At 61.5% G+C, this 25,912-nt stretch overlaps 1 protein-coding gene across 2 annotated transcripts in view; it reads left to right on the top strand.

Moving 5' to 3' along the window:
- Positions 1 to 771: 771 nt before the first annotated feature.
- RASGRF1 (Ras protein specific guanine nucleotide releasing factor 1) overlaps positions 772 to 25,912 on the top strand; it is a 31,392-nt gene continuing 6,251 nt past the window's right edge. Inside the window, exons 1-20 of one of the 2 annotated variants that reach the window (XM_082768662.1) lie at positions 772 to 1,240; positions 11,380 to 11,486; positions 11,889 to 12,036; positions 14,500 to 14,592; positions 15,284 to 15,537; positions 16,347 to 16,426; positions 16,903 to 17,096; positions 17,476 to 17,585; positions 18,130 to 18,248; positions 18,673 to 18,833; positions 19,528 to 19,591; positions 20,235 to 20,371; positions 21,082 to 21,164; positions 21,661 to 21,870; positions 22,220 to 22,590; positions 22,886 to 23,011; positions 23,553 to 23,723; positions 24,017 to 24,123; positions 24,901 to 25,013; positions 25,343 to 25,403. In XM_082768662.1, the coding sequence (XP_082624788.1) occupies positions 965 to 1,240; positions 11,380 to 11,486; positions 11,889 to 12,036; positions 14,500 to 14,592; positions 15,284 to 15,537; positions 16,347 to 16,426; positions 16,903 to 17,096; positions 17,476 to 17,585; positions 18,130 to 18,248; positions 18,673 to 18,833; positions 19,528 to 19,591; positions 20,235 to 20,371; positions 21,082 to 21,164; positions 21,661 to 21,870; positions 22,220 to 22,590; positions 22,886 to 23,011; positions 23,553 to 23,723; positions 24,017 to 24,123; positions 24,901 to 25,013; positions 25,343 to 25,403 (2,985 nt within the window). In that variant the 5' untranslated portion in view covers positions 772 to 964. Of the gene's footprint in view, positions 1,241 to 11,379; positions 11,487 to 11,888; positions 12,037 to 14,499; positions 14,593 to 15,283; positions 15,538 to 16,346; positions 16,427 to 16,902; positions 17,097 to 17,475; positions 17,586 to 18,129; positions 18,249 to 18,672; positions 18,834 to 19,527; positions 19,592 to 20,234; positions 20,372 to 21,081; positions 21,165 to 21,621; positions 21,871 to 22,219; positions 22,591 to 22,885; positions 23,012 to 23,552; positions 23,724 to 24,016; positions 24,124 to 24,900; positions 25,014 to 25,342; positions 25,404 to 25,912 lie in introns of both variants that reach the window. The other variant, XM_082768661.1, reaches the window with a different exon arrangement.

Raw genomic sequence — 25,912 nt, 5'->3', positions numbered from 1 at the left:
GCTGCCTCGCCGTGCCGTGCGCCCACTGCAGCCTCAGGGACCGCAGGGGCTGGCCGGGCAGCAGCCGCTGGGCACGGGACCGGGCCACAGCCACGGGTGGGGGACGGGAGCGGGGACATCCTGTGGTCAGCAAGGAGCCCCGGGACAGGTGTGGGGGTGCTTTCCCGAGGGGCCCGAGGTCGGAGCACCCAGCTGAGCACCCCTCGAGCCCAGCCGGTGGGCTCTGAGGTTGCAGCTGCCCCGGGGGTCCCACCTAACCGGGCCCGGTGCACCGGGGCTGGGGGCTCCCCACGGGCTGCGGGGGCGCTCTGCGGGCGAGCTCCCCCCCAGCCGGGTGTCCCGCTCCGCCGGGGCTCCCTTTACCCGGGGCTCCCTCCCGGCGCCCCGCGGAGCCGCTCCCGGTCCCGGTCCCCGGTTGCCCGCCGGGGCGGCCCCGGGGGAGCGGCGGGTGTGTGGGGGCTACCGGCCCTGCGCCCCGCGGCGGGGAGGCGAGCGGAGGGCGGCTCGGGGGAGCTCGGCGCGGCCGCCCCCGCGGCTGGCGGCGGGGCAGGGCCATCCCCGGCGCGGGGCGCTCCCGGTGCCGCCGTCCGCGGCGGCGGCGCTGGCACCGGCGGGGCGGCATCACGTGACGCGCCGCCCGCGGGGGACGCGGCTCCGGGACGCGGCGCTCCCCCGGCACTGCCGCCGCGGGCGCCGCGGGAGGCGAGCGCTGCGCGGGCACGGCACGGCTCGGTACGGCTCGGTGCGGCTCGGTACGGCTCGGTACGGCTCGGTACGGCTCGGTACGGCTCGGTGCGGCTCGGCACGGCACGGCTCGGCCCGGCATGAGCCGGCGCGGCGGCCGGCGGCTCTCCGGGGGCAGCGGGCGCCGCTGATGCGGGCGCGGGGGCTGCGGCTGCTCGGCAGGTACCCGCCCGCCCGCTGCCCGGCGGGGACCATGTGAGGAGCCGGCGGCGCCGCCACGATGCAGAAGGGGATGCGGCTGAATGACGGGCACGTCACCTACCTGGGGCTGCTGGCGAAGAAGGACGGCGCCAGGAAGGGCTATCTGAGCAAGCGGAGCTCCGACAACACAAAATGGCACACCAAGTGGTTCGCGCTGCTGCAGAACATGCTCTTCTACTTCGAGACCGACTCCAGCTCCCGGCCCTCGGGGCTCTACCTGCTCGAGGGCTGCGTCTGCGACCGGGCGCCCTCCCCCAAGCCCTCCCTCACGGCCAAGGACTCCCTGGAGAAGCAGGTGGGTGCCCGGGGCCCGGCCGAGCCGAAGGGGGATGCCCGGCGGGCCCCGCACCGGCACCGGCACCGGCACCGCGGGGCACGGCCCCGGTCCCCCCCCCCGGGCTCCGCCGACGGGCACCGCGCCCCCCGGCAGCGCCTTGCCCCGCAGCGGAGCCGCCGCCGCCCGGGACCTGCCCACGCGTGACCGCGGCCGGGGATGGAGCGGGGGTGTCGGGGGAGTGGGTACCGGGGGGGCCGCCCGGAGCGGGCACCGCCGGGCCGCGTTGGCGGCGCGCCCCGGGGCAGCGGGTGGGAGTTCGTCGGGGGGGGGGGGCCGGGTGCTGCCCGGAGCCCCCCGTGCCGCCCCGTCACGGCTAATTAGCTGCCGTTAATTGGCGGCGGGGCTGCGGCGCGATGCGCCCCCCGGCGGCCGCGGCCCGCGCTTTGCGCAGCGAGGCTCCACGCGTGTCCGCGGCACGGAGCCGCCTCGCCCCCGCGCTGCCGGTGGGCACCCGGCCCCGGCACAGCCCCGGGTCCCCGCGGGGCCGCTCCATCCTCACCGGGGCTCGGCCGTTCGGCTGCAAAATTCGCCAGCCCGCGGCAACCCGGGGTGTGCGAGTGCACCCACGGGCGTGGGGCGTCCTCTGCCACGGCCGGCCGCGGGTGCAAGGCTCGGCCCCGGCGCTTGTGAAGGTCCCGGCGAGGAAACCCACGGCCCGGCACCGCTCGGAGCGGGCAGCTCGGAAATAGGAGCGCAGTGCTCAGCGTGGGGGTGGCACGGGGCCCACTTTCACGGGGATTTCAGCCCGTGCCTGCTCCTTGCCCACGCCACGCTGTGCCTCTGCCACCAGCCTGCCAGTGAGCGCAGCACAGCCGCCTCCCGGGGACACGGCAGAAGCCGGGGGCTCCACATGCCACACACAGGGCTGTTACTTGTCTGCAGTGCTCATCGCCAGATGCTAATGTCTGCAGGTGGAAATGGCACTGAAGGAGCACAGCCGCTGCCAGGCCCCACAAGGATCAGGGTCCCTGGGCTCCCCGGCAGCCCACAGGGCAGGCTGACCCCCCGGGTCAGTGGGGTGGTCGCTAGCAGCACTGCGGGATGTGCTGGAGACCTCTGGCTCGGTTGTGTGGGGCCCTTTGCTGGAGGTTGATCCATCCAAGCACTCGGGCAGTGCAGGGCTTGCTGTCAAGTGGGAAGGGGGTTTCTAACCCAGGGACACAAATCCCCATCCATCACTGCCACTGCTTCCAAAATTACCCCCGGTCTCGGGGAGGTGGACAGGAGCTGGCTCGCTGTGGATGAATTCAGCCCCCAAATGTGATGTGTTGCACCAAGCCAAGTGCCCCCAAGTTGGAGGGCGCAGAGAAGCCCCTCAGCAGGAGCAGTGCTGGCGCCTTTCCCGGCGTGCAAAGCCCAGGCTGCGTGCTCGCAGGAGGCACCGCACATCTCGGGTCCAGCTCTGCAGGTCTTGCATAATTTTGGCTAAGCAGGCTCACGGTGAAACGGTGGCGAGCATGCCTGCAGGGCTGCGGGACGGACCCCGCAGCAACCCGGCTGGGCCAAGGGACAGGCTAGAAGGAAACAAGCCACCGAATCGCCTCTGGCTGAGCACGGCGTGCTCAGCACTCCAGAAACCCTGCCACGGCAGCGAGGCAGTGCAGCACCAGCAGGCCTGGCACGTCTTGGCACTCCCAGCAGGATCACTGGAATATCTCACTGCTGTGACCGAAATACCATTGTGTTTTTTTCTCTCACAGTCCTGCCTCTTGCGTTCGAGTGGCCCCCTGCGTGCTGCGTGGTCTGCTTCCAGCAGCAGCGAGGGGCGTGTGTCCGCAGGGGGGTCACGCTGCTGTCCTGGTCTGTCAGCTGCGCCCCCGTGGCAGCGTAATAGATGCTGTTGCTCGTCCCTGGTTTGGCTCAAATCAAGCTTGCTAGCCAGGTTTTGGCTCTTTGTGTTTGTACAGGAGGGATTTTCCGTCAGGTAAACGCTAAGGGGAGGCCGTCACCATCCCTTTCAATTTCAGAACACACCTGGAAGATTTACCTCTGGTGTAAAGGGGCTGCAGCCACGCGGTGCAGTGAGCTCCTGCCACACCACGTACTGCAAGGCCCTGACCCGGGCTGCTTTACCCAGGGCTAGCACCTGGCTCGTGATTTTGTAGAATTCACCGGGACAATTTTAAATGAAAGCGCTCGAACACTTGCGTACCCACTGCTTTGCAACGAATTAATCTCATACCAGATGAGATAAGCAGCAGAATATTCATGGTGCAGGTCTGCAGCCTGGGCTGTGCAGGACGCTGAAGGAAGGCAAACGGCAAGGAAAGCCGGCAGGTGTCTGAGGAAGGTGTCAGTCCTGCAGAACAGATGTGATGTTTTCCTCCAGCTCACCTGGTACCGAGCCTTGTTCAGCGTTGGTGGCTCTTCGGAAGGAAGGTGCTGAGGAAATTTCTAGCATTGCCCATCATCGCTGTTAATTGTTTTCTGAGGGAATTCATCCATCCAGGCAGCTGTGGGTCAGGCCGGGGGGACAGGGTTCCCTTCACGGAGGAGGTTCACATTTAGAGTCCTTCGTAACTGGGGTAAAACCTGGAAGGTTTCAGATTCTCCAGAAAAGAGAATTTTTTTAAAAGTTGGTCTTCCAAAACCCTCTCTGTTTTAATGTTCATGTATTTTGCTTTGGTGTGGATTTTTTTTCTCTGTGAATGCAGTGTATTTTTAGCATGCAGCACATGGGAGAATAAAGGAGCAAAGTTATTTGAAAAACAGAGGCACTGAACGGGGATTTGGGCACCTCTGGAAACTCCTCTCTTTTAGCCTGTGTTTCTGCAGATGAATTTTTCTTCAAATCTCTTTGCTTTTGCGAAATATTTCGTGTCTGGGTGGGGTGCCAGACTCTGGCCCCGGGGACAGCCCACTGCTCGGTTGCCAGGGGGTGCTGGGGGGGCTTTGGGGTGCAGATCTGACAGGGCAATGGGCAGGTGCCTGGCCCTGCGGGGTGACCCCCCCCTTTTTGTCCCCCATCAGTGCCTGGGCCAGGCGCTCCCCTGGGACCTGCTGTCCCCATCCCTGCAGCCAGCGAGGACGAGGCTATGGGGATTTTGGCGTTGCCACATCACAGCTGTGGGAGGCACAGGGGGCAGAGGAGGAGGGAGGGGGACACAGTTCGAGGCGGGTTTGCAGGCCTGCACCGGTGCCATGAGTGCTCCACCAGCAGCCCTCTGTGGCTCAGACGAGAGCCAAGATGATGCTGAGTCAAGTGGCAGCGCTGTGCGAAAACCCTTGACTTGAAACTCGGGAGCACTCTGAAGCGAGGAGGCTTTTTTCCCACAAAGGCGAGGCTGCTCTTGTGCGCACACGGCGTATAACTCTGGATTTTCTTCCCCCATCTCTTAAGCTTTTGCCAGTGATAGGCATAACATTTACTGTCTGTGCTACTGGGGAGGCAGTGGGGACCGGAGGAAGCATCTTGTGGGATGTGAGGCTGGAGGGGAGCTGGGCAGCTGCCCGGTGGGGCAGTGAGGGTCGCTGGCAGTGGCTCCCTCCAGCCCCTCGAGGTGGGTTTCTGCTCCCCTCCATCCCACCCTGCTCATTTATTTCCCTGCACAGCTGAGGAGGGTGTGAGAAAACCACATCTCTCCGCAGCACCAGCAGCACAAGGAGTCGTGGGTGCCAACCAGAGGTACCGTGGGCACCGGGGCACCCCGTCCGGCAGCACCATCTCCGTGCCATGGGGCTGGAGGGGAGGGGTAGGTGCTGGGGCACCTCCAACCCCCCGAGCTGCCATCCCATGGGTGCTGTCCTCGTGTGCTCCTCACCCCACGTCCTCCAGCAGGGTCCCAGCCGGTGCCCATGGAGCACGTGCTGCGCTGCCAGGAGGGAGCAACCCTGGCCAGGCTGGGAGCCGCGGCTGAGCCCTCGTTCCTGCTGCTGGTGGATGGGGAGCACGGGGAGCTCCCCGAGGGTGCACACGGCAGAGCTCACGGGTACAGAGCCCACAGAAAGGGGTGATAATGGATGAACTGGAGGAAAGCTGCAAGTACAGCTGGTGGGAATGGACAAGCGCCCGTCTCAAGGATCTGTGCCATGTCCCAGCTGGTGGGGACCACCCGGACCGTGGGCAGTGGGAGTGGGAGCAGCAGAAAGGGAGCCACAAGCGGCTTTGAACGTGGCCCCAAAATGAGCAGCAGGAAAGGGAGAGCGGCGCTGGGCCTGTGGGCAGGGCACATGGCTCCCCGCGGGGACCAGCAGCTTGTGCAGGGAGGTGTTCGGGGGGCAGGCGTGGGGTGAGGGCGCTCCCGCGGGCCGGCTGCCAGCCGCAGCAAAACAAAACCAGTGGGTGCCGGGCCATGCGGCAGGGCTGCGTGGAGACAGCACTCGGCGAGCCGCATGGAGATGCTGTCATCGGCCCTGAATCCGGCAGCAGCTGAGTTTCTGTACCAAGCGCGCTTTGCACGGGGAGGGACTGCGCTCGCCGTGTTCTGGAAAAGTCTGATTTTTCTTGGGGGTATCCGTCTGAGCCTGCTGCTGTCTGATTGCAGTCTCTCTGATTATTCACATTATGCTTATTCAAAGGACAGGATAATATAATGTGATCTGTGTGACTGATCGCGATGAAGCGAGGTAGCTGTGAGAGAGCACAGGACACCTTGCCTCTGCGGTGACTGGCTTTGTCATAGGATAAAAAGCCGTTCCCCAGATTTCTCATAGAAATCCCAGTAAGGAATTTTGGGGGACAAAGTAGCCTTCTTACAGATGTTCTGCGAACAAAGGAGCTAAAGTCATTGAATAAATTATCCCCCAGCAGTAAGCACAACATGAGCCGGTCAGGACAAAGCTTGCTGTGAGCTGGCAGTGGGGCTGCACTGCTGGGGCTGCCGGCACCCCCCTGAAGCCCAGACCCTGCTGGCAGCAGGGACCCACGAGCATCTGCAGTGCCTGTGGCCAGGCTGAGCAGGGTGCACACATTAAGCAGTCATCTGCCCGTGGTGTTCGGGGCTGTGCTTGTCTACACGTTTATAAATGTTTTTTTTAAAAGTCTCCGATCCACCTAAATCCACAGGTCCCAGAACATCAGGAGAGCAAATGACGTGCTGTGTCACGGCTTCCTTTGGTGTGGGTATTCCAAGCTGGTGTTTTTTGGTGGTGTTCCAGGTATGTTTGGTTACTGCGTGGTCAGTAGTATGTCCCCAGCTGTCCCAGCCACGGAGGGGTGCAGGCACTAAACGCCTCCCCAGGGTTTGGCAGATCCAGTCCCAAAAGTTCAGCACTGGTGGCTCAGATCCCCGCTGCCCCGGGAGCTGCCAGGTTGCTGGGTTGTTGAAAAAAGTGGTTTGGTGCATCAAAACCCCCAGCCGAAGTCGTAAAATGGTCATCAGGGTGTTTTCATCACCAAAGACTGGAAGTCAGTACTACACCGTGGTTTCTGATAAAGGAAAAAGGCCGAGAGCATTTTCACATCTGAAACAAAACCAGAAGATCTGAAAAGCAAAACACTATTCAAAACTTAAAAGGATTTTTTTCTTCCAGTGTGATTTTTTTGGGGGGAGATGTATGGGCTGCTTCAGAACAGGAGACCTCCTGGCCCACAGAGCGCTGCTTGGCTTCCCCCGTCAGCCTCCTTCCCGTGGCTCGCTGGCTCTCTGCCCGTTGTCCAGCTGGGTGTTTATGAACTTGGAGTTAGAACAGTTTTCTAGAACCACGCGCTTCCAGCCAGGCTTTCTGCCGTGAGATGAAGGTGGCAGTAACTCTGCCTTCATACCCGGGGCATGAGGAACCTAAGCGTATTTACTTGAAATCTGAAGTTTTGAACATGAAGTACGGTTCGTGAACTGTAAACCCGAACTACTCACCAATCTGCAGGTGGTCCTGGTGGCTTTGTGTTTTAAGCCTGATACCAGTCCTTCCCTGTCTTTCACACGTTCTCGCCCAGGAGATTTGTGAAATCTGCCAGAGGGGCAGGGGAAAGGAGGGAGGAACCTTCCCCAGCCTTGTCCCTCGGCTCAGCAGCTGGAGCTGCGTGTTTTCGGCAGCACAGACACAGCGTACACATTTCCCACAAACACACGGGCACAGAGGCATTGCAGCGATGGCAATGCTCGTACATGGAGCTGGGCAGAGGTTTGCATCTCTGCTGTGCCCCGGCTCAGGGGTTTGTGGTGCTGCTGTGCCCCTCGTGCCCCCTCCAAGGCCAAGGTGACGGCTGCGCTCCCTGGCTGCATAGGAGCACAGCTTCAGAGCCTGCCCAAAGTGCCCGTGTGTGAGCCCCTTACAGCACGTCCTGCGGCACAGGAGGGAACCTGCTGCCTCTGTTTTATTTTGTGATAGCTGCCTGTAAGCCAGCGAGCTGCCCGGCCGCCCCTCTCCGTCTGAGTCACGGGTCCCGTCTCCCCAGCGCCCACGGTATGTAGGTCAGTGAAGCTAAAAGCTGCCGGTGCTGGCTGTGGATTTTTAGACTCATCCATCCAAAGCAGGCCGTTTCTCCTCCCTTGCCCTTTATGTCAGCTGCAATAACCGTCAGCAGCATGAGCAGGCGTCCGCGTACCTGCGTGCCACGGGCGACGAGGGGACGTGTGTCCCCATGCAGGGGCAGCACCCCACTGCGGGACGTGGGGCAGCGCCTGCCACGAGTGGGGAGCCCCACGGGACGGCCGGGCTGGGCAGAGCCGCTCCACACAGCAAATTGCTGGCACCCACTGGAGCTGGGAGGTGGCACTGGGCACAGAGCTGCTGCCTCAAGTTGTGGCTGGTAATTAAACCTGTCCTTGCACCTGAGGCATCGGAGGGCTCAGGGGTCCTGAGACCCACTCCTGAGCACCAGGGCTCGGTGCTGAGCCAGCAGCAGCACCCAGAGGCGTTCAGCACCAGGTCTGGAATAGTTCAATCTCCTATTTTTGAAACAATGCATGATTTTAAACCTTTGGTTTTTAATTTATTTTTAATGTGCTTGCTTAGTAAAAGGTAAGAAACAAAACCATTGAGGAGCATGGTTGGGCCAACAGCAGTGCTTCTGCTTACGGCAGGTCTGCCCCTGCTGTTCCCTTCTCCTCTATTCTGAACGCTGCAGACCGGGCTGTTTTGTCCCCAGTACCTGCAGTGCCGGTGCTGTCCCCAGGTCCCGGGGTGAGGATGGAGCCCCTTGCTCAGCCTGCCCGGTCTCAGCGGTCAGACCCCATGCACCAGTTCCCTGTTAATGCCCCCTCCAGCGCAGCCCCTGCGAGCAGTGTGTGCCCACCCAGGCCTTGCCTCTATGGCACACTGCTTGGCAGAGGGCAGAGCCGCCGGCTGCGCCAGCAGTGCCAGCCCCAGGGACATCAGACATGAGGGAGGACGTTTCTGTGGAGCTAGGCCCTGCACATTAATCACTCGGGTAGTCTCCTTCATTAATTCAAAGTCGTTTGTTGAGATTCTGGAAGCAGAAATAGCTCCCGAGCAGCATTTTGCTATTGTCCTCTTGTCTCAGTAAAAATAGCCGTGCTGGCGCTGGGGACCTTGCCGAAGTGGCAGCGGGAGCGCACTTCTGGAGAGGGGCTCGGGGTGCCGGGGCTGCGGCAGGTCCCTCCGGGCTGGGTCCCTGCTCCGTGCCACCACAGGGCCGTGGGGACACCTCTGGTGGTGGGGGGCAAGCGGGGTCCCGCAGGTCCCCGCAGGAGCAGCGGTTGTGCAGTGGAGACGTGGTCCTGGCTGCTCCCACGCTCAGCACCCCGCAGCAGCGCTCAGCATCCAGGTGCTGGCTTTGCCAGACTGCGGGAGCTGAGGTTTTTCATGCCGGTGTCTGCCTCGGGCTGCGTTATCTCGGTGTGTTTGAGTGAAGTGTTTCAGGGGCTGAGGCGAAAGCAGAGTGCCTTGTTTGCCTGTGCTGAGAAATGCCTGCAGCCGGCTCCCTGTGATGCCTGGGTGGCTCAAGGCTCTGGAAAAAGGGTCTGGCTCCTGCAGAGCCCTGCCAGGGACGCGGTGCTGAGCCTGGCTCAGGCTGCAGGGAGCCTGCTCCGTCCCCAGGGCTGCTCGGCGGGCAGAGAGCGGTGCCCACGGGGGTCCCTGGGCAGCACCCACCGAGGGGCTCTGCACATTGGGGCTTTTGGTGCCTGCAGAGGGCAGGTGACGGCCGCAGGGCTGCCTCTGTCCCGCTGCGGGCTCAGGGCTGGTGGCTTTCTTGCTCTTTCTTGCGATGTTTTGCTTTGTGACCTGAAATGCCCCCGTGTTGCCCTGCAGGCAGACTTGCTGCCCCCAAACAAGGGATAAAACCTCTGCAGTGCTGGGGAGGGGGGGGCGTGCATCCTGCAGCTGGCACCCAGAGCCCGCAGGCTGCAGAAGGCACCGCAGGGATGGGGAGGCTGCAAAATGCCCCATAATGAGGGACTTGAGGAGCTGCGTCTGTCTCCTTTCTCAGAAAGCAGAGTGAGTGGTGGTTTGATTAAAGGTGATTTGGTTCCTAAGTACCTCCACAGCTGTGAGCTAATGAGGTCTGCAAATGAGCAGAAAAGGGACTGAGAAGGAGCAAATGTGAGCGGTGGTGGTGTGGGGACGGCCTGGCTGCCTGCACTGGCCCTGCGGGGAGCTGGGCTGGGAGGTCTGGCTGCAGGCAGGGGGACGGTGCTGTGGGGAGGGGACGGTGCTGTGGGGAGGGGACGGTGCTGTGGGGGGGGGACGGTGCTGTGGGGGGGGGACAATGCTGTGGGGGGGGGACAATGCTGCTCTGGTGCCCTCCCAGCTCCTGCCCCATGCCCCAGCCCTGTCTCGGGCTCCAGGCGCCACTGGAGATGTTCCCGGGCTGTCGAGTGTGATGTGTCGCTGTGATAACAGAGAAGGCTCATAATTCAGGAGGAGATAACAGGTGGTGGGAGTTTTATTATTCAAATATAAAATAACTTCCTCCTTCCGAGCACGCTGCACTTCCTGGGTATTGTCTGTGGGTAACGGAGTGACAGCGCGAGCTGCGCCGTGCTCGTGGCTCCAAGGACTGGGCACTGAAACACGAGGGGTGGCCGGGGGGCAGCAGCCCCTTGGTGTGCAGGGGGCTCGGTGCTGCTTGCCACACACACACCACTGATTTTTGGGGCCATTTGTGCTGTGAGCCTTGCCCGGCACACATCCTGCTGCAGTGGGAGCCCCGGGGACGTGGGGGCTGAGCTGGGTTTGCCCCCCAAGCACGTCCTCACGGGCAGGTGGCAGGGCCAGGAGCGCTGTGGCCATGTCCTTGTGGGGCTGGGGATGCTCCTGGGGCCCGTGCTCCAGGGGACGGTTTCTGGGCTTGTGGACTGGACAAGCTGCTTAGTTAGCCCTGTTTGCAGGGGAAGGGGTATAAGAGAGCTGGGCATGCACCAGGGAGGCCCAACAACCTGCACGGCTCGAGAAGCCACCAGCTCCAGCAGCATTTGGGCTCCCTGGACAGAAGTGCAGGAGCTCGTGCTCGCTGCCCGCCGTCCTCAGAGCCGCGGCTGCATCAGCCCTGTCCTTGTTGGGAGTTGTTTTTTGCCCCGCTAATTCAGGACCCGTGTCAAGCTGAGCGGCTGAGGAGCTGGTGCCAGGAGGAGCTGCTCCCAGTGGGTTTCGCCTTGGTCCAGCCGCCGGCGGTGGGATCTGGCGCTGCCGCGTTACCGGTCTCCAAGGAGACAGCAGCAAGCGCTCCAACGGCACAAACCGCGAGCCAGCGCGGGCTGCCACCGCCAGCACAATTAACACAAATACTGTAAATGTCAAGGGAGGCTAAATATAGCTGCCGTGCCGCGTCCTGCTATGCTGCCGGCCCCGAGAGCCGCCCGGCGCTGGCGCTGCCACACGTGGGGCCGCGGCTTCGCCCTGGCACCAGGGGCCGCGGTGGGTCCGGCACCGAGTCCTGCTCAGTCCCTTCCCCATGGCGAGGCTCTGTCCAGGGCTTCAGCCTCCTGGCCGTGGTTCTTTTATGTGGCTGAAAACAGCATTTGCCCAGCAGCCGTCACCTCCCAGCATTTTGTGTCTCCGTCAGTGCCCGCGGTGGGGCTGAGCCTCTTGGCCAGCCGGCAGCATCTTCCCCCCCCCATGGCCCTATGTCCCCGCGTGCTCCCGAGGCAGGACTTCCAAGGGCTTTATTTAAAACCAAGCAGCGTGCGGTTGACCATAAGGGGCCTTCCTGACGGCCCCGTGTGTGAGCAGTGACCCCCCCCTTGCCCCCACAGCATTACTTTACCGTGAACTTCACCCACGAGAACCAGAAGACCCTGGAGCTGCGCACCGAGGACGCCAAGGACTGCGACGAGTGGGTGGCGGCGATCGCTCACGCCAGGTGAGGGCTGCGGGCCCCGCGTGTCGCCCTGCAGTGAGAGGTTTGGTGGTGATTTTTGTTTCGTTTTATTGCCCTGCCGTTCCCTTAAAATCTGCATTATCTTCACTGTCTGCAACCCTCCCGCGGAACCCAAATCCTCTCCTCCTTGACCAGTCCCAAACCAAAGTGCCCCACACACGGGGCCAGTAGCAGTGAGCGATGGAAATACCGTGGCAGCAAACCTCGGCCGTGCTCTCCTACCTGTGCATCCCCCCAAGCGTGTGGAAAACCCATGCTGCCAGGGGGGCAGGATGCGACCCCAGCCAGCCCAAGCAGCTCGTGGTGGGGTCCCCGGGGAGGCACGGGGGCCGTGGTGGGGAGCAGGGAGCCAGGAGCCGTGCTAACGGCCGCGTCTGCCTGCAGCTACAGGAACCTGGCCACGGAGCACGAGGCTTTGATGCAGAAGTACCTCCATTTACTTCAGATTGTGGAAACTGAGAAAACTGTTGCCAAGCAACTTCGACAACAGATTGAAGATGGGGAAATCGAGATCGAGCGCCTGAAGGCAGAGGTACAGAGCCTGGCTTCGCTGCGCTGGGCTCGGACCGTGGTCCTGTGGGCACCTCAGTCATGTTTTTACACTTGTTTAGTGAACCCCAGCCTGATCCTCATGCAGAGAGGGGTGAGGGTGTCACGGGCATGGAGCAGTTTCCAGAATTTGGGGTTCCTGTTACATGAGTGGCTGTGACTGCTGGGGCAGGGGAATGTTTGGTCCATCAGAGAGGGCTGGGGAAGGGGCTGGCGAGTCCTGGTATGAGGTACTGGGGAGAGATGGGGCCTCCTTGCTGTAACGTTTTGCCCTCTGTAATTTTCATCATGCACACCATGGTTGGACACCTCTGTGCGGGCTGTGCCTGGTGTTTTCGGGCACTGCAGAGCTGCAGGAGTAACGGGAACGGGAACGGGGAGGCTGGATCGCCTTGGGGAGGGACACTGCCTTTGCCAGCTGCAAGCTGCAGCCGTTCTGGTAACCTAAATACATCAGAGAATTAACATAAACCACGCTGTAAATAAACCAGTTCACTTGGAAGGGGCTCTCTTTCCAACAGGAGCTGCTCCCGAGGCCAGCAGCTCGGCCGTGGGCAGGCTGAGTGGCTGGGGCGAGGGCAGGCGAGGCTCCGAGACACCGCCGTGACTCAGCAGCCAGCTCCGAGGGCTGAGCGCGTCCCCTGCCACCCACCTGCCCCCCAGCAGGGCTGCAGCCCCCGGCATCCCCTCGCTGCACAGCACGGGTGCCGCCAGGGTGCTGTGGCTGCTGCCTGGAGCTGTCGGCTCCTCGCCCCTGGGGGTGCCCTGGGAGCAGCCGTGGCACCGCTGAGTTTGTGCTCTCCAGCGCAGCAGGAGCGGTGCCCAAGCCCTCCACCTGCTTGGTGCGTCATTACGTGACGTCCCTGTCCCCCTCTGGCCCCACCATGGGCCAAGTTCCCATCACATTTCCCACCAGGATTAAGGCTTCGCTGCTGCCCGTCGGTGTTTTTGCCTGGGGAGGTGTGGGTGTTGCAGTGCCCAGCCCCAGCCCAGGGCTGTGGGTTAAAACCACGGGGCAGGGGCTGGAGGGAGCCGCAGCTCCGCAGCGCTTCCCCGGGCACAGGTACTTGGGCTTTTACCTTGCGCTGTTTTTTTTCACTCATCTGCAGGCTTTGAAGTAGAGATCAAATGATCAGCTTCTACTTTAATGTGCAAATTTTGCTTACTCAATTAAACAAAACAACAACCACCAAAAAGCACGAGACCCCGCAACCCCCAGTCCTTTTCCCATGCTGTGTGTGTTCATCAGCCAAACAGCTTAAACTTCACTTCCAGCCCTGGGAAGGATTATTTCCAGCCATTAATTGATAGGGAATCCAAAATAACCCCACTTCATTTTTTAGGAAGCTGTGTTTGATCAGCCCTAATCACAAGTCAGCTGCCAGCCAGGGTGCGGATCATGGGGTGGTGCCGGCAGGCACTGAGATTCGAGGTGCAGGCGCGGCTTGGAGACTTGCGGCTCCCTGTGAGAGCAGAGGGGAGAGGAGCTGCTGGAGGCCTCGCAGCCACCTCTTCCCAAAAGCAGTTCTAGGGACGGGAACAGGGGAAGCCTGCAGTGACCCCATGGCCACGCGGGGTCCCGAAGGGCTCCGGGGGGTTTCCCTGGTCATGGCTCGATCCAGAACATCCACCAGCACTGCTGAGCTTCGTTCACAGACAGTGATCAGAGGGACACATAGCATTTTCTACCTAATGATTGCATGAAAGATGTGGCATTCTGTTAAAGTTTGGAAGAGGCAATTCATTTAAAACGCTCAGAAATTTGTAGAAATAACTTCCTTTTCCTGGGCTGCGACCGTGCGGCAGAAGCAGCTCTGCCTCTGCCCGCCCGCAGGACAGCCGTGCTCTCACGGACCTTTCCTTCCTGCCAGCCCAGCTCTCCAAAGACCAGCACACGCTTGGCTCGTGTGACCCTTTTTATTTTCTGGGTAGCACTTTTTGTTTTCTCTTACCCTTCCCTGTAGCTTTATGAATAGTTGCAGCGCTGGGGATAGGGCGATGGGTACGGCAGCAAGAAGCTAAAAATTCAAATGCGTAAAGCTAAAAATAGATTCAGCCAAATTTGTGCTGTAAAGCTGTGACTGAATCGAAGTTTGTCCCTCTCTGCAAGCTTCAGGGACTTTAGATCTTTCTGCCCCTTTCTCTCCAACTCACTTCTCCAGCACGGCACGTGGAGGTGCCCACAGGCAGCAGTGGTGCAGCCGGTGTTTGGTGCCCAGCAAGGTCTCCAGTTGTGCCGTGTGGTCGGTGATGCAGGGAGGCTTCCAGCACCTGATGGGTGTGGGACACGTCCCCTGTTGGCTTGTTGCTGATGTCCCACTGAGGACAGAATGAGCCCGATGCTCACATCTGCAGGGCATCCCGAGTGCGTGCCGGCTGCTGGCACGGTGCAGGGGCACTGGGGTGGTCGCAGCGAGCCCCGCTCACGCTGTCCCTGTGCCCGCAGATCGCCTCCCTGCTCAAGGACCACGAGCGCATCCAGTCCGTACAGAGCAGCGCTCCGAGTGACGACGACAGCGACATCAAGAAAATCAAAAAGGTTTGTCCCAGCTGGGGGACCCGCGGGGACAGGCTGAGGGCTGGAAGCGCGATCCTTGCTCTCCTGGAGCAGGCTGTGGGGGAGCTGCTCGAGCAGATATCAGGGATCATTGCTGCTCATCGAGGCTGTGAGGAGGTGAACGTGCCCTGTAAATCTGGGCGTCCTTCTGCTGGCTCTTTGCTCCGTCAGGTGCTCTCTGCTCTCCCCTGGTGACTGAGCAGCCGTGGCCAGCTCACACACAAATCGCACCTTCTTACGTGCCACTTCTCCAGGGGCTGTGGTTAACCCTTGTGTTTTTAAGAAGAAAAACCACTGCCCAAGCAGAATTCTCTGCAGGAAGCAACAGCCCCTGCAGTGAAACCTGCTGCAAATTGGCTGCCCTTGGCGAGAGCACGCTGTGCTGCACAGCAGGCGCCACTCACTGCATGCCCTGCTCCAGCTCCACGCCGTGCCCAGCTGCACAGGGCGAGCGCATCAAGGCATGGGTGCTGCCCTGGAGCCTCCCCAGGCACCTGCAGGGCATAGGCCATGAATCCTGCATTTAGGTTGGGTTCGGGGTCCGTGGTCCTGCTGTGGGAAGGTGCCTGGCACGGCGTCTGTGCAACAGGGGTGCAGGAGTTAACGCAACAGCCTCTCTTTCCATAGGGGTTTTAAATTCCCCTATGAATGAAAGCCCCCACTCGTTCGGCAGGTGCAGAGCTTCCTGCGGGGCTGGCTGTGCCGCAGAAAGTGGAAGACCATCATCCAGGACTACATCAGGTCCCCCCACGCCGACAGCATGCGCAAGAGGAACCAGGTGGTGTTCAGCATGCTGGAGGCCGAGGCCGAGTACGTGCAGCAGCTGCACATCCTCGTCAACAACTTCCTGCGGCCCCTGCGGATGGCAGCCAGCTCCAAGAAGCCCCCCATCACGCACGACGATGTCAGCAGCATCTTCCTCAACAGGTGGGGCCAGCCTGGGGGGCTTCGTCAGAGGGCACGGGGCAGGGGGCGCTTGGGGAGGCTCGGGGCTCCCAGGGACGGGTGCTGGGGTGCTCCCCGGAGCCTGCAGCAGGGCTTTGGGCCATGCAGGGTCTGGGTGGGGGTGTGCTGGGGAGATATCTGCGGTGACAGTGCTGGGAGGGGGTGGAAAGGTCCCGCAGGGCACAGGGGATGGAGGCAGCGTGGCTGCATGTGGCAGGGAGCTGGCACGGCGCGGTGCAGCAACCGGAGCCACCAGGCAGGGCTGGGGGATGAGGTGCATTGGGCAGGGATGCAGGCAGGGCTGCCTGGCGGGGAGAGCACCAAGGTGATTTATCAGCCACTGGAAATTAAACAAATGCAGCAAACAGAGATGAGACAGCAGCAGAAGGCATCAATTTCCCAAAGGGAGCAGAAGTGAGAGCAAAGGGGAATCCCAATCAGCTCCCAGCCTGAGCCGGGGGGACTGGGATTTGCAGAGCGACGTGTGGGGCTGTGCAGAGAAATTAATGGTGTTTGTGGGGCTGTGCAGAGAACCTGATGTGTTTGTGGGGCTGGGCTGGGAGGAGCAGGGGGCTCGTCCCCACACAGCCAGGGGTCTGAGGGCAGCTTCCAGGCGGCTCCTCTGTCCTCGCCCACCATCCCCTACCTGCCCCAGGGGACCTCCCTTGTAGGGCCATGTCCCTGGGCTACCTGGGGGCTCCCCTGTGCCCCAGCTGGGCTAGTGGTTTGGTCTAATTATTCATTATCTGCTTCTCGTTCATCTGCCTTTCACCTCTGGGTTTATCTTCCAGCGAAACGATCATGTTTTTGCACCAAATCTTTTACCAAGGCCTGAAAGCGAGAATATCCAGCTGGCCGACGCTCGTGCTGGGTGAGTGCCCCTCACCCCACCCCTGCTGCGGGTCGTGCACCACCCTCTGGTTTGCACTGCTCGTCCTAACGAGGCTGGGCAGACTTTCTGCTAATTGGTGGCACGTTGCTGCCAGCCCCTGGGCCTTGGTAACGTCAGGCATGGAGGCAAGGGCTTGAGCAAAAAAAAACACAACAAAAACCACCAAAACCCAACCAGTTTCTGTGATCCCAGTTCTGTGATGTGAGTGTGCTGATCACTCCCCCAGCTAGCAGCTGGCAGGGGCTCTTTATGGGGTGCGTGCACTCATCCCAGCCGTGCTCAGGTCCCCATGTCCCGGGTGTCCCAGTGTGGGGGCCCCTGCAGCCCCCAGCCCTGCAGCCCCCAGCCCTGCAGCCCCAGCCCCGTGCTCGGCCAGGGGCAGTGGCAGGCAGAGCCCAGGCCAGGCGGGGCAGGGGCATCGTGCCCACCTCCCTGCTGCGCCTCTCTGCTCGCAGCCGACCTGTTCGACATCCTGCTGCCCATGCTGAACATCTACCAGGAGTTCGTCAGGAACCACCAGTACAGCCTGCAGATCCTGGCGCACTGCAAGCAGAACCGCGACTTCGACAAGCTGCTGAAGCACTACGAGGCCAAGCCGGACTGCGAGGAGAGGACCCTGGAGACCTTCCTGACCTACCCCATGTTCCAGGTGACCGCGGGCTCCAGAGGCACAACGTGGTGCTGCAAAGCCCGAGCCCCACGGGAAGCATCTGGTGGTGGGGAAGGATCAGCAGGGGCTGGAACCCGTGCGGAGCCTCAGCTGCTCGGGCAGTGCTGGGCTGGGGGTGTGGGGGTGACCCCGCGCTGCCAGGACAGAGATGGGGCACGGCAGGGTCCTGGGCAGACCCAGAGCCTTCCCTCCTGTTGCTGAGTTTTAGCACAAGGAGTCTGGGAGCTTTCACAACCTCCCAGATCAGGAGGTTGGAGGCAGCAGCGGGTGGGGACCGAGAGCCCTCTGTGCGCCCCCAGCCCACCCGCATCCCCCCACGGCCACGGCTGATGCCCTGCTGTGTTTTGCTGTGCTGCAGATCCCCCGGTACATCCTGACGCTGCACGAGCTGCTGGCTCACACCCCGCACGAGCACGTGGAGAGGAACAGCCTGGATTATGCCAAGTCCAAGCTGGAAGAGCTGTCCAGGTCAGCGCTGCTGGGGGGCCCTGGGCCGGGGGCTCTGGGGCTGGGCAGGGGGAGGCAATGGGGCAGGGGCTCCATGTCCTGGAGGCACCCGGGACTCGGTGTCTGGTGCTTTCAGCAGGCTGAGAAATGAAGCAGTGGCAGCTATTTTCTGTGCCAAACCCACTGGTCCTCAGTCCTGAGCCCGCTCATGTTGAGTTTCCATCCCTTTTCTGCTCCTCAAGGAGCGGGGATGTTGGAGGTGGTTTCATGATGAGGGGGAATTTGTCTGCCCTGAGCCACAATTTCGTGATTTCCCAGCAAGGACAGGAGCACAAGAAGCACTTCAATCTTTAGAAATCTAGAGGTGTAATCTGGACCAATATCTAGGTTATCTCCTGAGCTCCAGAGCCTGTCTGTATAAATACAGATGAGGGCTATAATTCTCTTGATATCTCTTCATTTGTAATCCTACCTAGTGCAGCCCTCCAGGGTGTCGGAAGGGATCCACTGGGTGAGCTCGGGCACATTTCACTCCAACTCCGCATTTCTCTTCTCCCTCCTTCAGGATAATGCACGACGAAGTGAGCGAGACCGAAAATATTCGGAAAAATCTGGCGATAGAGAGGATGATTATTGAGGGCTGTGAGATTCTGCTGGATACCAGCCAGACTTTTGTCAGACAAGGTACCGTATTCGTGCTGACCTTCCTCCCCTCCTCGCTTAACGCAACGCCCCCCGGCCCCCGCCCCGGGCAGGCGCAGTCTGGTGAGCTGTGAAATCCAAAATCTCGCCCCTTTTCCACTTCTCCCTGCCCCAAAGCACCTCGCTGTCAGGCAGCCTCAGCGTCGTGGTGTAGCACAGCACGGAGGCACAGCGTGCGTCGCTGTTACTGGGCTCCCACCCCAGACTGGTGGCGGGCACGGGGGAGACCGGGGGCTGCAGCCGGTGCCCTCTCGGTCTCTGGGGCCACAATAACCGCTCACTGGTCCCGTCCCAGCCCTGTGCTTGCAGTCACCCTGCCCGGACCCAGGACCGTGCCCTGTTCCCATCCCCATCCCCGCCGATGCGTGGTGGTGGCGGAGCCAGGGACGGTGCCTCTGTCTCGCAGGGTCCCTCATCCAAGTGCCGATGTCGGAGAAGGGGAAAATCACGCGGGGGCGCCTGGGGTCCCTCTCGCTGAGGAAGGAGGGCGAGCGGCAGTGCTTCCTCTTCTCCAAGCACCTGATCATCTGCACCCGGGGCTCGGGAGGAAAGCTGCACCTCACCAAGGTGGGCGCCAGGCGCCGGGGGCAGACGGGGAGGCCTCGGGCTCCAGCACACCCTCGCGTGCCTGCAGCCCCCTGCGGGCACCGGGCGATCACATTCCTTCCACGTGGCCGGGTGGCTGTCGGCGGTGTGTGAGCTGAGTCATGTGCAAAGACGAGAGACTGCCAGCTCTCGGCAAAGGAAGGTGCCTTGCAGCAGAAGCCCTGACAATCTATTCAGCGAGAAACTTAAATTACAGCCTAGGCTTGTGCACAGCACTCGCAGTCTTCTCCGGTCCCTTCCCAAGACTCAGGCTTTTGTTGGGGGAAGTTTTGCAGTTAATTGAGCAAGAATCGTAGAGAAATTGCTCGTTACTGGCATTAAATTATCAGTTTGAAAAATTACAGTCCGTGGCGAAGAGCTGATAATTACGACAACAGACTTTTGGGAAATTTAATTTAAAGCTCATATTAAATAATTTATAAACAAACAGTTGATCGGTTGTACAAGGAAAACTGACGCCCCAGCAGTCAGAAACTGCTTTTTTCCACTCAAATCTCTCTCTGTGCTGGTGGGGACACCAGGAGCCCCACGGCACCTCCCGGCCCTGGGCTGGGGAGCGGGGCTGCGAGTGGGGGGCTGGGGCAGGGACCCCCTCCTGCCCCGGGAGGGCTGGGGTTTGCTGTCCCACCTCTGACCTCCTACCCCTGCTCTGCAGAACGGCGTCATCTCCCTCATCGACTGCACCCTGATAGAGGAGCAGGAGAGCACCGATGAGGACGGTAGGTGCCCTCTGCGCCCCCGTGGCTCTGGGGGCGGTCGCAGCGTGCGCGGTGCTGCCGGTGTCCTCTGGTGTGGAAATTCCCCCCTGGAAGCTCCTACAGTCCCTCCGTGCGGGGTAAAACTGGCTGCACAGAGCTCCTGGAGCAGGTTCAGGTCCTGAATAGAGTCAAGGAAGTCATAATCTCCTGGCTGAATGTAATTAAGTAAATTAGTTACCGTGTACCAGACAGATGCACACGTATGCAAATAATCCTTCCCAGGCAGGCAGCGAGCACCACACAGCTCAGTCCAAAAAGGCAAAGATGCTGGACACTCAGCCGTGCCTGCTTAATTACAGAGCAGTTGCAGAAGAGCACAGGTCCCTTTCTCCTGTCCTCATTACAGGTTTTCTAACCCTCAGCTGGAGCCAGACTCTCCCCTGGCACACAGCACTGGGCCCGAACACAAGGCCACGCTGTGCTGGTAGCGTGCAGACTTGATCTGGCAAACACAGAGCCTTTCTCAGGAACCCATCGTGTCCTCACCCCAGACAACCCTCCAAATGCAACGAGCTCCTTACAGCCTTAATACAGCGTATCCTGGGGAGAAGGGGGTGGAGAAACCTTCCTGAAAGCGCTGTGTTTGTTTTTTCCTATTCCAAAGCAAAAGCGTCGGGGCAAGACATCGACCACCTCGACTTCAAAATTGTGGTGGAGCCAAAAGATGCCTCATCTTTCACAGTCATCCTCGTGGCATCGTCCAGGCAGGAGAAGGCTGCCTGGACCAGTGACATCAGCCAGGTAGGACCGAGCTGCCAAGCCCCGGAGCGAGGAGGTGCTTGAAAAGGAGGAGGTGGGGCAGGAGGGGGCCGAGGGCTGCAGCAGGTCGGTGGGGGCTGCGCCGTGCCCCGCTGTGCGCCCTGCAGTGGGTTTCTGCTCTGAGTCCTGCACGTGGTGACACTTTGCGCCTGCTCTGTGCTTCTTTTGGACAAATGCCTTCAGAGACATTTTTTCCTAGGTGGGAGGATGAGGAAAAGTTATCCAACAGGGGCTGCCTCACAGCCACCGTGTCCTTGCCTGCGTCCCCTTGCAGAGCAGCAGTGCCCGAGGCCCGCTGTGGGCTGGTTCCTGGTGCCCACCCACGGCAGGGAGCTGACGGCTCCTGGCTGCTGTCACCCCACAGCACCCGGTCCCCTGCCCCGCAGCGGGGCTGTCCCGATGCCGTGTGATGGCTCAGTCCCTGTCCTGCCCACACCACGGTCCCCAGCAGTGCTGGGAGGGAGCAGTGAGGTGCCACGGGGTCCCTGCCCAGCGCCCTGCAGCAGTGCGGGTGTGGAGGAGCTCAGCGGGGGTGGTGAGGGGGGAGCACGGGTTTCTGGGGTCTGCTGCGGTGCCCAGTGCCTGGCAGCACGCTGTGCCAGCCGGGGCCTCGCAGAGCTCGGGGGGATGCCAAGTGGGGGCTGTCCTCACTGCCGCTGCCCTCTCCCACGTCCCACCCGTGTCACTTGCAGTGCGTGGACAACATCCGCTGCAACGGGCTGATGATGAACGCCTTCGAGGAGAACTCCAAGGTCACCGTTCCCCAGATGATCAAGTGAGTGCTGCCAGAGCCGGGCACGGCCGGGTGCTGCAGGGCCGCTGCCCTGCCCTGCTCCAGCACAGCTCCCCCCGCGGCTGAGCGCCCCGGTACTGCCCAAATCACCCCGCGGCGGGTGGGAGAGGTGTGCGGCCCTGCTGATGCCCCCAGTCTGCGTTGCTGCAAGGACTGGTGCTGGGCGAGGCTCAGGAGGCATTATTATGGCCTGGCAGATACTGACCCTTTCCATCTGCCTGCTGAGCACTGTGCAGTATTTCCACTCACTTTGGGGGGCTGAATTCCCATTTTTCCCCGGGACCATTCCCATGGCACCTCCATGTGCGCGAGGCTCCTGCCCACCGAGGAGCCCCCACCCCTTTTCCGTGGCTCCACACGTCTCAGGTGCAGCTGCTCTCGCTCAGCAGCCCTTGGTTTCGTCCCAGGCTGGAACCACAGATATCTTGTTTCTCTGCAGGTCTGATGCCAGCTTGTATTGTGATGATGTTGACATTAGGTTCAGTAAAACGATGAATTCCTGCAAGGTCCTCCAGATCCGCTATGCGAGCGTGGAACGGCTCCTGGAGAGGCTGACGGACCTGCGCTTCCTGAGCATTGACTTTCTGAACACATTCCTGCATTCCTACCGCGTCTTCACCACCGCCCTGGTCGTCCTCGACAAGCTCATCACGATCTACAAGAAGCCGATCAGCGCCATCCCTGCCCGGTGAGGCCCCGTGGCGGGATGGTTTCTGCCCCTTAAGGGCCTGCAGGGTGCACGGTGGGGGGGAGGCTGCGCCCCCCGTGGTGCCTTTCTTTGTCCCCAGTCCATCCTCTGCATTTCCCGGCCCTGGGGCTGCCCTGTGGTCATCCCACCCCGTTGGTAAACCCTGCCCGTGCCCTGCCTTGGAGCAGGAGTGGACAGCAGGGGCTCACCCTGCGGGGGCCGTGCCCTGGGGCTGCCCCCACTGTGGCTTGGAGCCCCCCCAGAGCCACCACTGCTGAGCGGCCCTGGAGCCACCACCAACACCGCAGAGCGGGTGCCAGCTCGCCCTTCTCCCCCTCCCTCTGCCCAGGTCCCTGGAGCTCCTGTTTGCCAACAGCCAGAACAACAAGCTGCTCTACGGCGAGCCCCCCAAGTCCCCCAGGGCCAACCGCAAGTTCTCCTCGCCGCCCCCCCTCTCCATCACCAAGTCCTCGTCCCCCAGCCGGCGCAGGAAGCTCTCCCTCAACATCCCCATCATCACGGGGGGGAAGGCGCTGGACCTGGCTGCGCTCAGCTGCTCCTCCAACGGCTATGCAAGCATGTACTCGTCCATGGCTCCGTTCAGCAAGACCACTCTGGACATAAACAAACTGTACGTGTCCAGTAACTATCCCAACAAAATCCCTGACGAAGGAGAAGCAGCCTCAGAAAAGCAGGAGGAGTCGCTGCCGAGCAAGCAGAGTGAGTCCCCGTGGGCTGGCACGGGCAGGGGTGGGGGCGCACGGCTGTGGCACTGTGAGCAGTGCCCCCATCCTGTACGAGATGCCCCCCATCCTTAACGGGAACGGGAAAAGGCTGCAGCCCCCCGGCTGCAATGTCTGTGCCTCGACATTGTCCTGTCCTGGGCTGGTGGCCAAGCGCCCTCCATGTCCCTCTGGAAGGAGCAGCCGGGTCTGTGGGGAAAGCCTGGAAGATTTGGGGCTGCACCACGTGTGTTCCCAGCAGTGCTCATGCGTGTGCCCCCTGCTTCTCCCAGGTTCAGACGTGTCTGTCAGGGAGGAGTCCGACACTGACCCCAACCAGAGCGACGAGGCAGAGGCTGAAACTTCCCCCACAAAGTCTCCGACTACTCCTAAGTCCATCAAGTGCAAAAACGCATCAGGTAACGAGGGAGCCGTGCGCATCCAGCTCATGGGCCGTTGGCAGCTGCCCTCTGCCTTCGAGCCTGCCGTACAGACCTGCTGAAAGATGCAGGCGTAAACCTAAGGCAGATGTGGAAAGGAGTAGGGCTCTGCCCTTTAGTTTGCTGCAAGGGAACTGGGAAATGCCAAAGTCCCTGGCCCAGATCGCAGAGCTGGTCTGCATCTGCGCTCCTTACTGGGTCTCCTGTTCCCTCTCCCCCAGCTCTGTGCTGATCGGGCGTTTTAGGAGTGAGCCACACTGCAAAAACATGAGCCCGACCTGGCACCAAGCACTGATCTTATAGGTTCTCCCCTGTAGCTACCTGAATGTTACCTACAGCACTCTGCGGGCTTAACCTCTGTTAGAGCTGTGCTGGATGAAACCTCAGTGCCCAGAGCCGCTCACCCCCTTGGCAAGACGTGGGCTGGTGAGGGCGGGGGGCTCGGCACGGGGACGGGGTGCTGCGGGGAGGGGACTGCCTGGGGCTGCTGCCCTGGCTGAGTGCTGCTGTGTCCCCCCAGACTTCTCCTTGTTTTCCTACAACAACGGCGTGGTGATGACGTCCTGCCGGGAGCTCGACAGCACCCGCAGCGCCCTGTCCGCCGCCTCTGCCTTCGCCATAGCCACGGCGGGGGCCAACGAGGGGACGCCCACCAAGGAGAAGTACCGCAGGATGTCCCTCGCCAGCGCAGGTACACGGCCCCGGGCTGCCCCGCTGCGGGGACAAGCCCTGTGGGTGCCCATCTCCGTGGTGTCTGGCCGTTTTCCTCCAGGAGCACCCTGGCTCTGGGGTCAGCACAGAGCTTCTGCACCCACAGCTGGCTGCACGCACGGCCCCAGGCACCCCCTGCCCTGAGCCTTGCTGGCTCCTGCATCCTCATGGTGCTGGGAGAGCTGGGGCTTTGCCTCCTCGCCGTCCTGCAAATAGCCCTGAGCAATGCCAGGCGGAGCTGTGGCTGTGCTAAATGACGGGCCGTCCTTGCAGGCTTCCCGACCGACCAGCGGAACGGGGACAAGGAGTTTGTGATCCGGAGAGCGGCCACCAACAGGGTCCTCAACGTGCTGCGGCACTGGGTCTCCAAACACTCACAGGTGTGCTCGGGGGGGCTGGGATGGGCACTGGGGGGTCGCAGGCTCAGGGGGCTCCCACACGGCACAGGGGCTGGGCAGCTCAGGGGCCTTGGAGCACTCTTTGGGGTCGCTCAGTGCTGGCACGGGTTCGGCTGCATTCCTGTGGGCTCAGCCAGGCTCCAGCTGGAAAGGCAATTTGCCCTTTTTTTTTTTTAATTAAGCAAATGAGTGGACATGGGGAGGAGATGAAAGCTGCCAAGCAGGGGAGCTGGAGCTTCTCGTGCATGGCACAAAGGACGAGGTGGTTTGATTGCAGCGTTTGCATATTCGGTGTGCACACGAGGAGGGGTGGGACCTGCTGGTATCCTCCTGCTGGGTACCACAGCACGGTGCTGCTGGAAATGGGTTAGCTGGGTTTGATTCCTGCACAGAAGCTGCAGGATGCAATCAGGGGCAGAGCCCGGGGCTTCCCCTGCTGTCCCTTGTCCCCCTCTGCTGCCCGTTTCTCTGGGCTGGGGAGGGGCGCTGGGGGCAGGCACCCCCCAGTTGTTACTGGGAAGGGCCACGGGTTTCTCCCAGTCCAGGAGATGCCAATGCAAATTACAGAATGAGCCCAGAGCATTTCCTGCTGGTTTTCCCCAGGGTGTTGGCCAAGGCGCCGTGGGGTGGGAGCAGCCGGCCCCGTTGTGCCCCCTCCGTGGGTAGCGCGGGGATTAAAGCCAGGCTTTAGGCAGGCAGCAAGGAGAGCTACAATGGGAGTACAATTGATTCAAGTTGTAACTGTGCCTGTTTCGGCAGGACTTTGAAACCAACGAGGAGCTGAAGTTCAGAGTGATTAGCTTTCTGGAGGAAGTTATTCACGATCCCGAGCTCCTGACCCAGGAGAGGAAAGCGGCGGCCAACATTATAAGGTAAAGGGCCCTTGGTGCCGTTTGCTTTTCCTGGACGCTCTCGGCGGCTGCTTTCAGCTCTCACCCAGGATAAAAGCAGGCATGAAACCCTAGCACGGGGTCTGGCAGCAGGTTCAGGAGGTGCCTGCAAAGAGGAAAGGCTCTCTGCGTCCCTGCGCATCCGAGCAGCAATGGGAGCGCGGGGGCCACAAGCAGGGCATGCCACCTCCGCCCCTTGTGCCTCTCACTGGTTTTTAACACCAAGTACCTGTGAAAGCCCATGAGCATGAGGGCACGCCGTGGCCCCACTGCTTCCCCAGCTGAGGCAGCGCTGCCTTTTTGTGCTGCAGGACTCTGACGCAGGAGGATCCCGGAGACAACCAGATAACCCTGGAGGAGGTGGTGCAGATGGTGAGTGCCTCTCCCCTCCTCACTCCCTCTGGTTTCTTGACAAGGTGCTGGGCAGGCACAGCAGCCCTGATGAGGTCCTGTTGCTGCAGCTGGACAGACAGCTGGACAGACAGAGGCTGCACAGGGCCCTGCGGGGCTCCTCCTGCCCCCCGGGACCTGTGCACACCCGGCCTGGCAGGGAGCAGCTCTCCAGGGCCGCTATCAGGGTGTCACAGCTCAGGGACAGGTTTAAGGACAGGGCCAGCAGTGAGCACAGCTGGGTCTGCTGCTGGTGCTGGCAGCTCTGATCCTGCCCCAGCCACGTCTGTCTGTCTGCACCCCACAGCAGCACCGATGCAGAGACACATGGACGTGTCCACCCGAGGGGCGCAGGAGAACTCCGTGGCTCCCGGTGTCCCCGTGTCCTCGTCCTGTGCCAGCGCTGCTGTGTGTGGGCTCAAAGCAATGAGTGTTAGCACAGCTGGCTCCGGCACAGAGCTGTGCCTGTGAGCAGAGCCCAGGGAGCGTGC

The sequence above is a fragment of the Aythya marila genome (genome assembly GCF_965140915.1).
Source record: "Aythya marila genome assembly, chromosome: 11".
Taxonomy (NCBI): Eukaryota; Metazoa; Chordata; class Aves; order Anseriformes; family Anatidae; genus Aythya; species Aythya marila.
The sequence above is the reverse complement of the archived record's forward strand: the minus strand, read 5'-3'. Positions and strand labels throughout refer to the sequence as shown.